This window comes from Petromyzon marinus, chromosome 48 (genome assembly GCF_048934315.1).
Source record: "Petromyzon marinus isolate PM22_M1 ecotype Great Lakes invasive population chromosome 48, UKy_Petmar_22M1.pri1.0, whole genome shotgun sequence".
Taxonomy (NCBI): Eukaryota; Metazoa; Chordata; class Hyperoartia; order Petromyzontiformes; family Petromyzontidae; genus Petromyzon; species Petromyzon marinus.
The window spans coordinates 10,972,535-10,987,157 of NC_133714.1; the positions used below are offsets into that span (position 1 = coordinate 10,972,535).

At 52.5% G+C, this 14,623-nt stretch overlaps 1 protein-coding gene across 8 annotated transcripts; it reads right to left on the reverse strand.

Moving 5' to 3' along the window:
• Positions 1-455: 455 nt before the first annotated feature.
• On the reverse strand, positions 456-14,207 carry LOC142931096 (U3 small nucleolar ribonucleoprotein IMP4-like). 8 transcript variants are annotated; one of them, XR_012947119.1, is made up of 9 exons: positions 14,040-14,207; positions 12,731-12,917; positions 11,195-11,296; positions 10,627-10,892; positions 9,792-9,901; positions 8,403-8,526; positions 7,771-7,866; positions 6,867-6,937; positions 456-6,433 (listed from the first exon to the last, which is right to left on the reverse strand). XR_012947119.1 is itself a non-coding variant. In XM_076074539.1 (8 exons), the coding sequence occupies exons 5-7, from the start codon at positions 9,840-9,842 to the stop codon at positions 6,897-6,899; spliced, it is 225 nt and encodes a 74-aa protein (XP_075930654.1). In that variant the 5' UTR covers positions 9,843-9,901; positions 10,627-10,892; positions 11,195-11,296; positions 12,731-12,917; positions 14,040-14,198; the 3' UTR covers positions 4,347-6,433; positions 6,867-6,896. The 8 variants fall into 8 exon arrangements, 1 of the variants encoding a protein (XP_075930654.1); XR_012947116.1 differs by having other exon boundaries at positions 7,771-8,526; positions 12,731-12,896; XR_012947121.1 differs by lacking the exon at positions 7,771-7,866.
• Between the last annotated feature and the right edge of the window lie 416 nt (positions 14,208-14,623).

Below are 14,623 nucleotides of genomic sequence, written 5' to 3' on the forward strand. Positions count from 1 at the left end.
GTGAAAACAGATCTTTGTAGCTCATCGATTTCATCCAGTGTAAATAAATATTCAGATTTAAATTCTATTGACCTCTGTGCGAGTCTATGGATTTCTGAGTTTGTGGGCCTCTGTGAGTGTATGGGTCTCTGTCTGAGTCTATGGATCCCTGTGTCAGTATATAGGGTCGCCGTATGAGTCTGAGTGTCTGAAGGAATGTATGGGTCTCTGTTGGAGTCTATGGGTTTCTGGTTCTGGGTCTGAGTGGGAATCTATGGTTCTCTGAGTATGGTTGTTTGTGCGAGTCTTAAGTGCACAAATTTAACTTAAAAAGGGCATTGAGGGGTGCGGATTCCAAGTGGACTATTAAGCTCCCCGCAGTGCAAGCCAGCTCTCTAGTCGTGTCATCATACAGCCACTGTAATTCTTTATAATAATAATTAGACTTACTCCAGGAAAGCCACGCTGAGTCATAGTAAGGTCCTGAATTTGTTTTTTTTATTGTAAGATCTTTTCAATCAATGAATAACGAATGCTTACACAAGTGGGGGGAAACCGGAGCACCCGGATAAAACAAACGTATGTGAAGGGGCAGCAGGCAGCATTTTAAACCGTACAGGTGACGATGGCGATGATCCCACTTGCTATAATGCCTTCTCCTGGCCAGTCAGATGCTTTCTCCTGGCCAGCCAGGAGAAGGCACCTCAATGTCCACGGGAAGGGGGTTTCACAATATTTACTGTGTGATCCACCAACCCTTGCTGCCTTCTACAGTGCTGGATCGCAGGCTTGCGTCACCACCTTCTGGCGAGTATTTGTAGTTATTATTTAAAGCTATATAGCGCTCACAAGAACGACTCAAGAGGCGCGAGGAGCCACAGACATGCAGGAAGGAAGCCACGTGGTGAGGCAGCACCAACGATTGTCCAGGCTCTACAGTACTCTATGTATGGAGGCATTATTGGCTAATTAATAACGAGTGTTTGTACAAGTGGGGGAAATCGGAGTACCCAGAGAAAAGCCACGTGTGTGAAGGGGCAGCATTTTAAACCGTACAGGTGACGATGGCGATGAGTCCACTTGCTGTACTGCCTTCTCCTGGCGAGGCAGGTTATGCACCTCGACGCCCACGGGAAGAGGATTTCACAACATCATTGTGCGGTGATTTACGAACCCTCGCTGCCTTCCCCAGTGCTGGATTTGAGACGTGCACCACTAACACCAGGCGAATGATAACAACAACAATAACTATACTTATTACTTGGTAGCAACAGGCGAAAGAAAACAACAGGCAAATTATAACAGGCCAATTAAAACAGGCGAATGATAACAGGCGAATGATAACAACAGGCGTATGTTTAGAACAGGCGAGTAATAACAACAACAATTATTATTTACACTTAGAACTTGATAACAACAATATTTATACTTATAACGTGATCAAGCAGGCCTCAGAGGTGCGAGGAACCACAGACAATCAGGAAGGAAGCCACTTGGTAAGCTGGCACCAACGATTGCCCAAGCTCTGTGACCCTATTGATACGTTTTTATCGACCAGATAGGGAGCGTTACGTGTGGGGGAGAAACCGCCCCCTTCGGTGCCTCCATGGTCCAATAGCTGGTCTTCTTGGCGCCACGGTCCCGAGCCCCCTAAAAGTTCCTCATGGAGCAAATCAACGGGTGGGCCATTGCCTTGTCAGGGCTCATTCATTGCTCCGGATCCCACCTGAAAATGCCAGGCGCAGATCCCCACATCATTAAAGCCACGGGTGCATTTATCCCAGATATAAACAATTGCAAACTGTTTGACTATTTTTTTTTACTTTAACCAGGCAAGGCCCACTGAGCTATACAGCTCTCTTTCAGAAGCGGCCACACAATTACAGCTCAACAAATTGACTTATTACGTGGACATTAGTAGCCAAATACTCTAAACATGTGCTAATAAATGTGGAGGGAAAACCCGGAGGATCCGGAGAAAAATACACGCGACCACGGGGAGATAACATACAAACTCCAAATACAAAGGTGTCAGGGTAAGGATTTAATACACGACCTCCTGTATACCCTACAAAATAGTTAACATCTCGCCACCGTGGCGCCCAATTCTGATCACATGACATAGCAAAACGAACGTCGCGGTGCATAGCAATAATTCAATTGGGCAATTACTGAGCGTTCATAAACGTGAGGGGATACAGGAGTACCCAGAGAAAACCCACTCGTGCAAGGGGGCAACCCTCTATCCCATGCAGACAGAGATGGTGCTTATCCCACTTGCTGTACTGCCTTCTCCTGGCCAGCCAGGATATGCCCCCTCAACACCCACTACACCATGAACTTTGTGAACCGAGTTTAAATTTCTGGCCACGGCGAACATCAGTGGCTATCTCCCTCTTCCTCTCTCGTCCCTGCTATTATCTCCCTCTTCTTCCCGCATCCCTCCCACTATCTACCTCTCCAATCCGTCCCACCATCTCCCTCTTCCTCCCTCGTCCCTCCCACCATCTCCCACTTCCTCCCCAGTACCTTCCACTATCTCCCTCTTCCTCCCACTTGGCTCTACTATCTCCCTCTTCTCCCGTCGCTCGCACTATCTCCCTTTTCTTCCCCCATCCTTCCCACTATCTCCCTCTGCATCTCCAATCCCTCGCACTCTCTCCCTCTTCCTTCCTCTTCCTTCCCACTATCACCTTCTTACTCTAACCGATCTGCCTAATCCTCCCAAATAACTCCCACTATCTCCCTCTACTTCCCCAGTCGCTCCAACTATCTCCCTCTTCATTCCCCTTTCCTGCCACTATCTCCCTCTTCCGCCCCCTTCCCTCCCACTATCTCCCTCTTCCTCTCCCGTCCCCCCCGCTATCTCCTTCTTTCTCTCCCATCCCTCCCACTTCCTTCCTCCCCCGTCCATCCCACTATCTTCTCATCCTCCCCCATCCATCCCACGATCTTCCTCATCTTCTCCCGTACCTTCCGCACCTTCCTTATTTAACACCATCAGGTTCACAGACTCGCCCTCGCTTCTCCCAAGTCAAATAGCCTAGCTTAGACACAACCCTCACCATGTTACACTGACGGCATCGACCGAGACAGCCAACAACTATCCGGCCGCCCAATTATCTAGTGAAGACAGCAGCGACCAAGTCGGCAAAGACGACAGTGCCGACGAGACGACTCCACTTCCCAGAACCTGCAACCACGAGCTCTCGCTCTCCGCTGCTTTTATCCGACTCGGCGGGGCCTGGCTCCGCCCTGGCCGCGCCTCCCTTCTCCAACCCACGAGCGGGTTCCAGTGTCTTCCAGACAGGGTCTCTGTGATCCTTGCCCCAGTGCCTCCGCCCTGCTGACAAACCCGCGTGAGGCTCACTGGCGTGTGCACTCCCCGTCCACCGCAGTTGCCGCTGCTGGACAACAACTATTACTCTACAGTTGTACTGCCCTTCTGTACCGTGCCCCCGAGCCATCAACACGGACTCACAGCATCAACACAGACTCACATGATCAACACAGACTCCCACGATCAACACAGACTCACAGCATCAACAGACTCACACGATCAACAGACTCACAGCATCAATACGGACTCACACCATCAACACGGAAACAGGGTCAGTGAGCAAGATGGCGGATGAGTGCATACATGATGTGAGTGGTGGTGAGTTCAAGTTGAGCACCCAGTTTTAAATCTCATTTACTCCCACCACCCTACATACAACAGTCGGAAGTAAATGCCTACACACCCTACATACAATCGTCAGTAGTAGTGGGGAGAAGAGGGCATCAGTGGGGGCGAGGCATGAAGCGTTGAGAAGCCCTCAGATACTCCATAAAACCTCGAGTTTCATGGAGTATAATTTTCAGCATTACAGTTCCATTTTTTTTACGTTAACAAATGTCTCGCCATATATTACACCGTATAGGTAACTAGATTGGGCGAGGGATGGTCTTTTTTGTTGAACAATCAATAAAGCTACGGTGTCGTACTGTGCCCGTATCCGTGTACGGTACTGTGCACTAAAGGAAGAAAAATCGAGCGGCTGAACCTCACTGCCTCCTTACTGGAGGCTGTAAACATCAAGTGACCTGAAAACTGCGATGGGACGTGAAAGACAACATGGAGAGACAAGAGGGCGCCACGTGTGTTCTTCCATGGCAGCAGCAGCATCATCGCAGGCAATGAGGTTCAAATGGGCACAGGAACTTTGAGGTGGACCCATGAGTGGTCGAGCCACAGGGGCGCGCAATCGGCGACCTCTATACGCTTGGCGCAATCCGCACCGCCATTTCATGGAGCCCTTGTCCACTCGACGAGTGCGACGATGCAGTCCCACCGTCATTCGGCGCCTCGTGGTGACATCACAACATCAAAGCGACAGGTGTTGTTTATTCATTTCTTGAGGCAATTCGAGGGCCCGGTTACATCACGTTGTGATACACGCACACACCGTTAACATATACTACACCGGTTATAAAAAAAAAGCAGGGGATAGAAAGGTGAGGGAGCGGACCCGACCACAGGTATTGTTTAAAAGACGTCAAGCGGACCGGGGGTTTTAAATGCAAGTCCATGCGGACACCAACATCCGAACGATTGTACCAATAAATCCTGAACCTTCTGGAAGATTTCAGCTCCCGCTGGTTTGGATCAGGGTGATGTTGGGGCAAATTCCATTAAGTGGGAAAGGCGGCAATCTTGTGGGAATGTCCTCGCCAGAGAAGAAACTTGTCGCTTCCATGTTTTATTTTCATCCGACGTCCCATTAGCGAGATCCAGAGCGTGACGGACTCATATGGAGTCGGCCTCCTGTAATTTTTCTGGTCTCATTCTCACCACAGGTGAAGGCAGAGCCACACATCAACGTGCCAATGGGGCCACGGTTGAAGTGGTGGGGCCACGGTTGAAGTGGCGGTGGCCACGGGTCATGTGGCCTCGATGTATTTTCCATGTTGAAGGCCGATTGCCCCAAACATTGCCCGTCATATGCAGTGTCACTGAATAACGTGTGAAACATACTGTAGCATATACAAAATTGTATTTTCTTCATACATTAAATACAATAAATATGAAATGCATATAGGACATTTATAACTCTCTCAATGACCAAACTTGTATTTTATGAACACACTTATACGAGCAAAATATGACAAAAGTGTTCCAGATTTCAGTTTCAATTGAGACTGAAATCCGGAATCATTACCCCCTACTGACAGACTAATAATACCCGCTCGCAGGCCAAGTGCTGATTCACCTTGGGGCCTCGCCTGGTATAGAGGTCGTGGGTTAAATCCCGACGCCTGTATATCTGGAGTTTGCATGTTCTCCCCGTGACCGCGTGGATTTTTCTCTGGGCCCTTCGGTTTTTCCCCCCACATTTAGAAACATGCGTTTAAAAGTATTTGGCTGCTATATATTTCTGCGTGACAAGTCACTTTATAGCGCTTTCATTTGTGGCCCGGTCGTTCCTGAAAGAGAGCTATACAGCTGAGTGGGCCTGACCTGGTAAAATAAAAATAGATTCGTTTTGTTAGTTTATTTTGTGCCACAGGGGGACAGCTACAGGAGGGGGGGGGGGGTGCCCATTAAAATGGTCGAGATGAGATGCAACTTAAGGCGCTTGTGACTTCCCAAAAATATTATTTATGGCAGGTTTTCACATCTAAACATCCCGGGTGGCATTGAAGCCAAGAGCTCCCACCCTAGGTGAGTAGCTACGAGAGCGGTGCTGTGCACGGCGACACGCCACTTTCTCCATCTACCTGACTTGGTATTTTCTTTTTTGTTACTTAAATAAATGTTAATGTTTCGTTTTGTGTACGCGTGTATGTACACCGTTTTGGGAGCGGTGGTGCAGCAGTTAGCGCACTACGAACTCAGCCATCTGAGTACGTGGTGTGGTGTGTATAACATCGCAAAACTGGGGAGGACAAAGGCAGCCAGACGTGGGGCTGGCCACACAACCACTTCTGTGCCATGCCGGCCATCATAGGTGCTACCCGTTAACAGCACTTGCCCCAGCAATCTGTTAACGGCGATACGGAGTACCTTTGTCTTTTTGTGCAATTGTGTGCTTCTGTGTGCGACGCATGCGACGATGTGCATGTTTGTGTTTGATAAATGTACATCCGCAATGTGTGTGTGACGCGTATGATGCGCGTGTGTGACGACGGTTGGAACAGCGATTCACGCACTGCCCTATCCACGCGGCGACCTCTCCTCAACGTCTCGAACCTCGGCGGAGAGCGCCGCGAGGTTCGACTCCAACTCCGGCTTTCCAGGGACAACCCCCCCCCAATGCCCCTCCCCCCAGGCCCATGGGGGGGGAAGTCGCCCCCCTCCCTCACTCCATGCTCAGGAACTTCCTCTTCTTCGCCGTGTTCATGTACGGTCGCCAAGGCCACTCCACCTCGGCGGTGGCCGCATTGTCCAGCGTGCCCAGTTTAATCTCATAGACTGCGCGACACACAAAAGCAAAGATCCCCCCCATGCAGCCTTTAACAGACGGCGTGGGAAAAGCGCTGTTCGTGTGTTAGCATGTAGGAAAGCCAGCACGGCACACCAAGGGGTGGGTGTGGGTGGCCAGCATTACGTCCGATCATCTTTGAATTTACACATCGCATCCGGGGTGGGGGAATGCGAGTCGGGTCACGGTACAGCGAATGCGACCAGAGCAGCGACCCCACCGACTCAAGTTCCGATCCGCTCTACAAGTAACCCGCGGGCCACCTAGCCCGAGGCTAGACTCTTACATTCAGCCCATCATCCTCTCAGGGGTCGATAAAATTTACAACCACTTCGTAGGGAAGTCCACAAGGAATGTGGAATTTCCACCGCCTCTGCAGGGGTGTAAAGTGGAGATGAGTAACAATGTGTCAGGCAGACTTACGCTCCATTTCGAATCACGGTCCCACCTCCTTCAACTCGATGTCCTTGCCGTCGCGCTTGTAGACGTTGTGCCTGTTGGGAGGGGGGGGGGGGCACAGAAGTCACGGGAGGGGTCGCGGCAAGTTACACGGACTGCGCTGGACTCTCATTACGTGTCCTCGCAGACGTTTGCCAGTTAGAGGCCAGCGGCCACCCTGTTTAAAACTGCGGATGCATTAACAAATGAACAACATTACGCGCCTTCAGCTTCAGAGATGGCGTTAAATAAAAACTCTGTGCTGTTGCTCGAAAACTAAAGTAAAACGAAACTATTTTTATTTTACCACTGAGCTATGTAGCTCTTTTTCACATAAAAATGTATAGCAGCAAAATACTCGAAATTCAAGTTTCTAAATGTGTAGGGAAAAACCCGGAGGACCCGGAGAAAAATCAAAGTGACCAGGAGGAGAACATGCAAACTCCGAATATACAGGCGGACACACAGCACCTGGCCCAAAAGTCTGCTCACTCTTTCCCATTCCGAGACATCTGCAAGTTGCCGGGTGTTAGGTGTCACGTTCACAGCTGAATCTCGGTACGCGCGAGCGGCTCGGCGTTAATTTTATTTATAGAGGCGTAGCGCTGCTGTTTTTAAAAGGCGTTGCCCTCACCGCAGAGAACCGTAGTGACACGACCGGCACTCTATGGAACAAAACTGTGCCACACGCCCTCCCGCATGGCCGTATGGGAGCCTCGGTATGTCTTCAGGTCAGAAGACGTACTTGAGTTTTTCTTACGGTTCCGTTTCGACGACGTATATGTACATCATGGAAATGAGAAAGGGTTATAGCCTATACGAGGGATCTTTGTGCTTTGGGGATGGGGGAGGAAGATGTGGGTGAGACTGGCACGGTGCCCGCACGCACCCTCTTTCCGAGTCGCGACGTGAAGTTGTGCATCACGAGGTGTGGGAATGCCTCGGACATCATGTCCAGGTCCGGATGTCGTGCCGCATCACCACGCTCGAGAGTGTCAAGTACACCGTGGCATCGTACCACGTGTCACATGAACAGCACGCCGGAAAGTTAGACACACCACAGGTATCACACAGACTGTACTGGAGAGTTAAACACACTGCCCTTCCATCTGCGGCATCATACCACATCACACCACATACACAGTTAAGACACCACAATCCCCCGTCTGCAGCGTCATACTACACACCGCACATCGTACGCACAGCTAAATACACCTCCATCCCCCGTCTGTTGCACCGCATCACACACGTCACACCATGCATCACACCGGGGAGCGGGAGCGGAGTAGCTATCTCATTACACTACAAATCCGGTGACCTGACTTCGATTTCCGGTGTGTCCAAGCATCGACAGTGGGGAGACAAAAGGGGCCAGATGCGGTACTGACCACACAACCCACCCCGCCGCGTGCCCTGCCGACCTTCGTAGGTCGCTCGACAAACAGCACTTGCCCTGACAGCCTGTTAAAGGCTACACGGGGGAGCTTTGTCGACTGTGGTGTGTGCGCGTGCCTGGCATACGGCGGTGCTCATGCAGGACGATGAAGTCGTTGACGGCGTTGGCGCAGCACGCCCACACCAGCGCCTGCAGCTTGTGGCCTCCGTGGTTTATCGGCTGAGCGTTCGGCAGGATCAGCTTCATCTCCTGCGGTGGTGGGAGGGTGGTGGTGGTGGTGGTGTTGGTGTGGTAACATGACAGCAAGCGGTCACACGCCGAGTCCGCTCTTCCCACCGGCGTCCGTCCCGGCCACGCTGCTTTCGCCCCCCCACTTCCCCACCCCCCCCACTGTATCCGACTCGGGTTGTGTTGTTTGTTTTTTCCATTGCGGAAGCCGAGCCGAGCCGTGCCGGTATACGGGGCCGCCAAACACCGTGTTGGCACAACTGGGATGCACCATTGGAAAAACTTTACTATTTATATTTTACCAGGTAAGGCCCACTGAGCTATGCAGCTCTTTTCCAGAAGCGACCTGGCCACAAATCATAGCTCAACTAAGTGGCTTATCGCCATGTGGAAATTTATAGCAGCCAAATACTCTTAAACGGACGTTGATTCTAAATGCGGAGGGAAAAACCGGAGGACCTGGAGAGAAATCCACGCGACTCCTCGGAAAGAGGCACGCAACTCCAAATATACAGCAGGCATCAGGGTCAGGATTGAACCTGCGACCTCCTGTACACCAGGTGAGGGAGTTAACATCTCGCCACAGTGGCGCCCCCAATGGTACATCTTTCCGTGACCACCGACCGTGCGTAATGCTACAGTAGATACATTTTTCATGAATGGAAGGGATCGGTCATCGGGAAAAGGCGGATTGAATCGCGAGGAATGAAGTTGACAAAAGCTGCATGCACCAAACCAAAGTGTCCAACGATCCACCACTTACGACCCCCCCCCCCCCACACAGCCTCCACCTTTCATCAACAACCAGATTTCTTCTGGTTAACTCAACGGATGCGAGTTGTCTCACACTGCACAAGCCCGATGATTGGTCGACACGGCTCGTGTGAGGTGCAAGGAACTGATTCTAAAGCCGATAGAGAACATGTGTGTGTGTGCGGTAATTTAGCAGTTAGCATGCTGCCCCACAAACCTAGTGACCCGAGGTTGATTTCCGTTCATGGCCAACACCAGTGGCGATTATCTGAACTGGTCCTGGGCCTCCCCTAGATCAACTCAGCCTCAAATGAGTACCTAGTGCGGTGTGTAAACATCATTACCAGAGAGATAAAGGTGGCCAGTTGTGGTGCTAGCCACCTACACCCTCGCAAACAGCACCTGTCCCAAAAGCCTGTTAAGGCTATATGGGGGACCTCTGTCTTTGCGCGCTTGTACACATGCAATACACGAGGACCCACATTCCTCGTGTGACCCCAAAATCTGTAGCCCCTGTGACCCCGTGCCCGCACCTTGATGAACTGCTTGAGGAGGGAGCTGGGGTCGCGTGAGGTCGTCACCATGATGTGTGGGTCCTTCACGCCGGCTCAGCGGTACTCGTCATCCATGTGGCTGCTCACTCCTACTGACACGAGGGGGGGGTGGATAGAAAGAGCTGGTAGATGGGGCAGGGGGGACGGAGAGGGTAGGTTATCATTTGCCATACTTCCCCGTGCAGGTGAGTGAAGGTGTGTGTGTGTGGGTGGATGGAAGGAACGACCAGGAATGGTTTAGAATATCACTATGCAGTGATCGCGTTGATTTTGTGTAGCGAGCTGAGCACTAATGAGACCTGGATGAGTCCCAATTGCAAGAGTGGGTGGGTGATATGGCAGGTGAGTGGGTAAATTGAGTAAAATGATGAGTGAGTGAATGAGTGGGTCAGTGCATGTTAAACCTCTTTGTTACAGCACGTAGCTAACCGTGGTAATCGGAAGTGTGACAAACTAACCACAAAAAGTAGTTCTCAAGAAATGAGTTTGTCAATCTAGACGATGATTTAAAAGTGCAAAGCTCCAGTGGCTTCCTAATATTGTAAGGAAGACCGCTCCAGAAGGAAGACTGCTCCAGAAGCACACGTTATGTGGTGACCACGGCCTTCATTCGACATTCCACCAAAATTTACGCCAGCCACCACACACAAACACACACAGCCGACTCTTTTCCGCGTTCACGCCATGGGATTTTTCAAAGTCCACTTGGGAAGCAATCGCCGTGCAGTATTTACGGTCAACGCAACTGCTGCATTAAACCCATTAAACCGGTGGGGGGGGGGGGTTGAGGGCCCGCCGTTCTCGAACCGCGAACCTCCGTGGCAAAACACGGTGCCACCGCTTGGCAGGAAGGACCGACGGCGAGCCGGGGATGCGCGCCGACTCGGCGTGTCTAGTGGGCGGAGACGCGCGACGCTTATCCCCCTGCCTCGAGAGTCTCGCGGGACGGAAGAGAGAGAGAGATGCGAGCAGACGCGATGGTGAGGGATGTGAGATCACCCGCCCCTCCTTGGTCGAACTCCACGGCCTTCTGGAGTTCAAGCGCCTCCCACCGCAGGTCCGTAGGCAGAACCAGGTTTTCTTCGGTGACGACGTCAGGGGGACAGGGGGCAGTGGGAAGGGGGCGGGCAGGGGAGAATTAACAAGGAAGAAAAATCATGCGCATGCATGGATTCATTCGGAAACGCTTTCCACGCGCGGTTGTCTTCTCGCCCGTATTGTCAGACCGTCTTGTCCCATCTTAGTCCGTCTTGCGTGTCTCATTATCTCTAGATCCGTCTCTAGTCTGTCTTGCGTGTCTCAACGTCTCTAGTCTGTCTCGCTGTCTCTCGTCCGTCTTGTCGTCGCGAGCCCATCTTTAGATCCGTCTCGCCGCCCGTTACCATCGAGCGCCCTCTTGAGCCGCGCCTTCTCCTCTACGAGGATCTTCTTGGCCTCCTGCGCCTTGCGGTAGAGGTACTTGCCGTGCAGTTGCGCCTCCTCAGCTGCACCACCAAACAAAGACAAAGATCCCCCATGTAGCCTTCGACAGGACTGTCGGGTGCAAGTGCTGTTAACGAGCAGCACCTTTGATACACGAAGGGGGGTAGGTGGCCAGCACCACATCCGGCCGCCTTAATCTCCCCAGTGGCGATGTTTACACAATGCACCAGGTACTCATTTGAGGCTGAGTTGACCAAGGGGAGGCCCAGGAACGGAATCGTCACCAGTGTTGGCCGTGAGCGGGAATTGAACTCGGGTCGCTGGGTTCGTAGTGCACCGTAGTGCTAATCGCGAGACGACCATAAACAACAACCGCCATTCGCCACGAAGTGGTGGAGATGTCACCACGGCGCTCGTGCCAGGCTACGTGCAGGTTAAGGCCACATGAAGCGTCGAACGCCCGCTGGCAGCAGGAGGTCACAGACAGACAGACCCAGGTTGCCATTGGTTGCTTGACTGAGATGACTGGCCGATGCACCACCTGTGCCCCCTACTGTGCTACACCACCGCTCCCACCTACACAAACTCTCTTGGGCTATACTCTTTGGTTCTTTCGGTAAAGACACATAGGCATAAAATATAAAATAAATTAAATCACGACGTTTCGGGCGCAACACAAGCGTCCATCATCAGGTGGGACAAACCACAGCAAGAAACAATTGCCGACATGGGCAAAAGAGCTGCTGTAAACAAGAGACTATATAGGTAAGAGAAGGGGGGAGGATCAGGGAGGAGAGATAGAGAGCGGGGCTGGGAGTGGGAAGCTTAAGAAATTAGAGATGCGGAAAGTTAAGGCAACACCATAAAGCAGTTAAGGTTTTACCTGGTTAATAACATTCTTCCAATGATTACTCAATTTGTATCCATCTTCTCGGTTGAAGTTATGTCTGTGTTTATATATCTGGATGGCTTCATGAACAAACCTTTGATAGTAGCCCGAAGGTTTGCAGAGCGGCACCACGATACTCCTAGCGACGTCGTTGATTAATGTCTGTAATTAATATCGATGGTGAATCTCTGTAATTAATATCGATGATTCGATTCCACGAGAACAGATTCCACAAGAATCGATTCAACAACTATTTTAGTAAAGCGAAGTACGCGATTCGATTCAAACGTGTTCGTTCCGGTCTCATCAGAATCGGTATTGATTCTGTGCTGGAGGAATCCAATGAGCTATAAAGCTCTTTGATCAAAGATGTGCCAGTAGGGGGCACGGGGTCATAACGTCACAACAAACAATACAAAAACTATAGGAGTGCAAAGGGAATGGTAGCAAACCACTAAAAATAGGTGAAATAAACCATATAAGTTCATATTCTTTGGTTTTTTCGGTAAGAAGTCTCGCTCTCCGTTCCACCCACTACAACTGGCGTCAGAAGTAGCCAAATAGTAAGATGAATCGCTATAATGGAGACGCGAAGAAAAACTCGTACCAGGGCTCCAGTGGAAGAGGAGGACGACTCAACACCACCGGGGTTGGCAGCCCCGGAAGGGGGAGGAGAAGCGACGCCGGCCGAGCTGCTCACTGCCCGGCCGCCCGGCGGCTCACCACCGTCGGAGAGGGCGCTTCAGGTGGCTCACTCCCGACTCGCCCAACTCCTGCACGCGGCGGCATCCATCCTCGACGAAATACATCGCGGGTTATAACCACAACAAATATAATCACAATCACTGCGACCGTAATCGCCATAACCACAAATATAACCATAACCACCAGCTACATAACCACAAGTATAAACACTACTGCCACAAATATAACCATAACCACCACAACCATAACAACCAACATAACCACCACAACAACCACAATGATGCTGATACACTCTCACACCATGTGGGTCCCCTTGTCTCCTTGTGTCTCCCTGTGGGTGAGTGGATGGGTTGGCGAGAGAGTCGGTGGGTTGGCAAGAGAGTCGGTGGGTTGGTGAGAGAGTGGGTGGGTGGCAGAGTGAGTGACCGGTGGCAGAGTGAGTGACCGGTGGCAGTGGGTGACCGGTGACTAAGTGGGTGGGTGGCAGTGGGTGACCGGTGACCAAGTGGGTGGGTGGCAGTGGGTGACCGGTGACGAAGTGGGTGAGAGAGTGGGTGGCTGAGTGGGTGGCCGAGTGGGTGGCTGAGTGAATTGGTGAGTGGATGAGTGCCAGAGTGGGTGGGTGAATGGCTGAGTGGGTGGGTGAGAATCAGCATGTTTTTGCTGGAGGAATCCGATGAGCTATGAAGCTCTTTTTCATAGATGCCCAGAGAGTGGCTGAGTGGCTGGCTGAGTGAGTGTCGGTGGGTGTGAGTGGGAATAAAATCTAACCTGCAACTCTGCATTGCAAGTCCAGCGAGCTAACGCCCTGCGTGTGGTGGGGTAAAGTGTGAGCATGGCCACTTTGCTCCAACACGTCCGGACCAGCGTAGAAGAGTAGACCAAATACCTCTATATAGCGGCCTCTAGTGGATGCCTTTTCCAGCAGCAGGCGACTCGCCTCCACAACAAACCCGTCCCTCCAGAGATAAAAACACACGGCGGTCTGGGAGTGCCTCTCATCAGCTATGGCTCAACACGAGGGCCACTCTGGGGCCGGTTTCCACCGTCAGCGCCTCATCAGCAGCAGCAGGGCCGGGCTCTGCTTGAAGCAGCGCCGTGAACTCAGCAGGCGTCTAGGACGTGACGGCTGTGGGCCAGGCGCCTCCTCCTCTGTCTCCCCCCACCACCGCCGCCACTGCTGATGTGTGCACACCGCGCGAGGTTCTCACCTTCAGGCTGAGTCGACGTAGAGGAGGCCCAGCGAGCCGCCGCTTCAGAAGATTTCGCGACCCACTGACGGTGGCCGTGAGCAGGAAACCAAATCAGCCGCTCGCCACCCACAATCCACAGCGCGCCGCCTCCACTCGCCCCCTGCCTGACCGGAAGTAGCAGCGGGGGGAGGGGGGTGAGCAATGGGGGCGTGAGGGGGGGGTTGAGGGGGAGCATGGGGGGGGTTGCCAGGGGGGGCAAGGGGGGTCGCGAGGGGGGCGGGATGCTTGGGGGGGGTTTGCGAGGGGGGAGGGGCAGGGGGGAACAGAGGGGGTCATGGAGGGGGTCCTAAGGGCGGGCAGGGGGGTTAACAGAGGGGGGTCTGGGGAGGGTCGAGAGGGGGGGGAAAGAGGGGTGAGGGGGAGCATGGGGGGGGGTCGCGAGCGGGGGACAAAGGGGGGATAGGGGGGTTCACGAGGGGGGCATAGGTGGGGGTTGCCAGGGGGAGCATGGGGGGTGGTCGTGGGGGGGGTCGTGTGGGGGGCATGGGGGGTTGTGAAGGGGGAGGGGCAGGGGGGGAAAGGGGGAGCATGGGGGAGGAGCT

What these genes read in the sequence shown, in the direction of transcription:
- LOC142931096 (XM_076074539.1), bottom strand. Translation starts at nt 9,842, where the DNA reads ATGGTGACGACCTCACGCGACCCCAGCTCCCTCCTCAAGCAGTTCATC. An exon ending in TCCTCAAGCAGTTCATCAAG is followed by an intron (nt 8,527 to 9,791) that starts GTGCGGGCACGG and finishes CCACCACCGCAG; the next exon opens with GAGATGAAGCTGATCCTGCC. An exon ending in TGAGCACCGCCGTATGCCAG is followed by an intron (nt 6,938 to 8,393) that starts GCACGCGCACAC and finishes CCCTCCCAACAG; the next exon opens with GCACAACGTCTACAAGCGCG.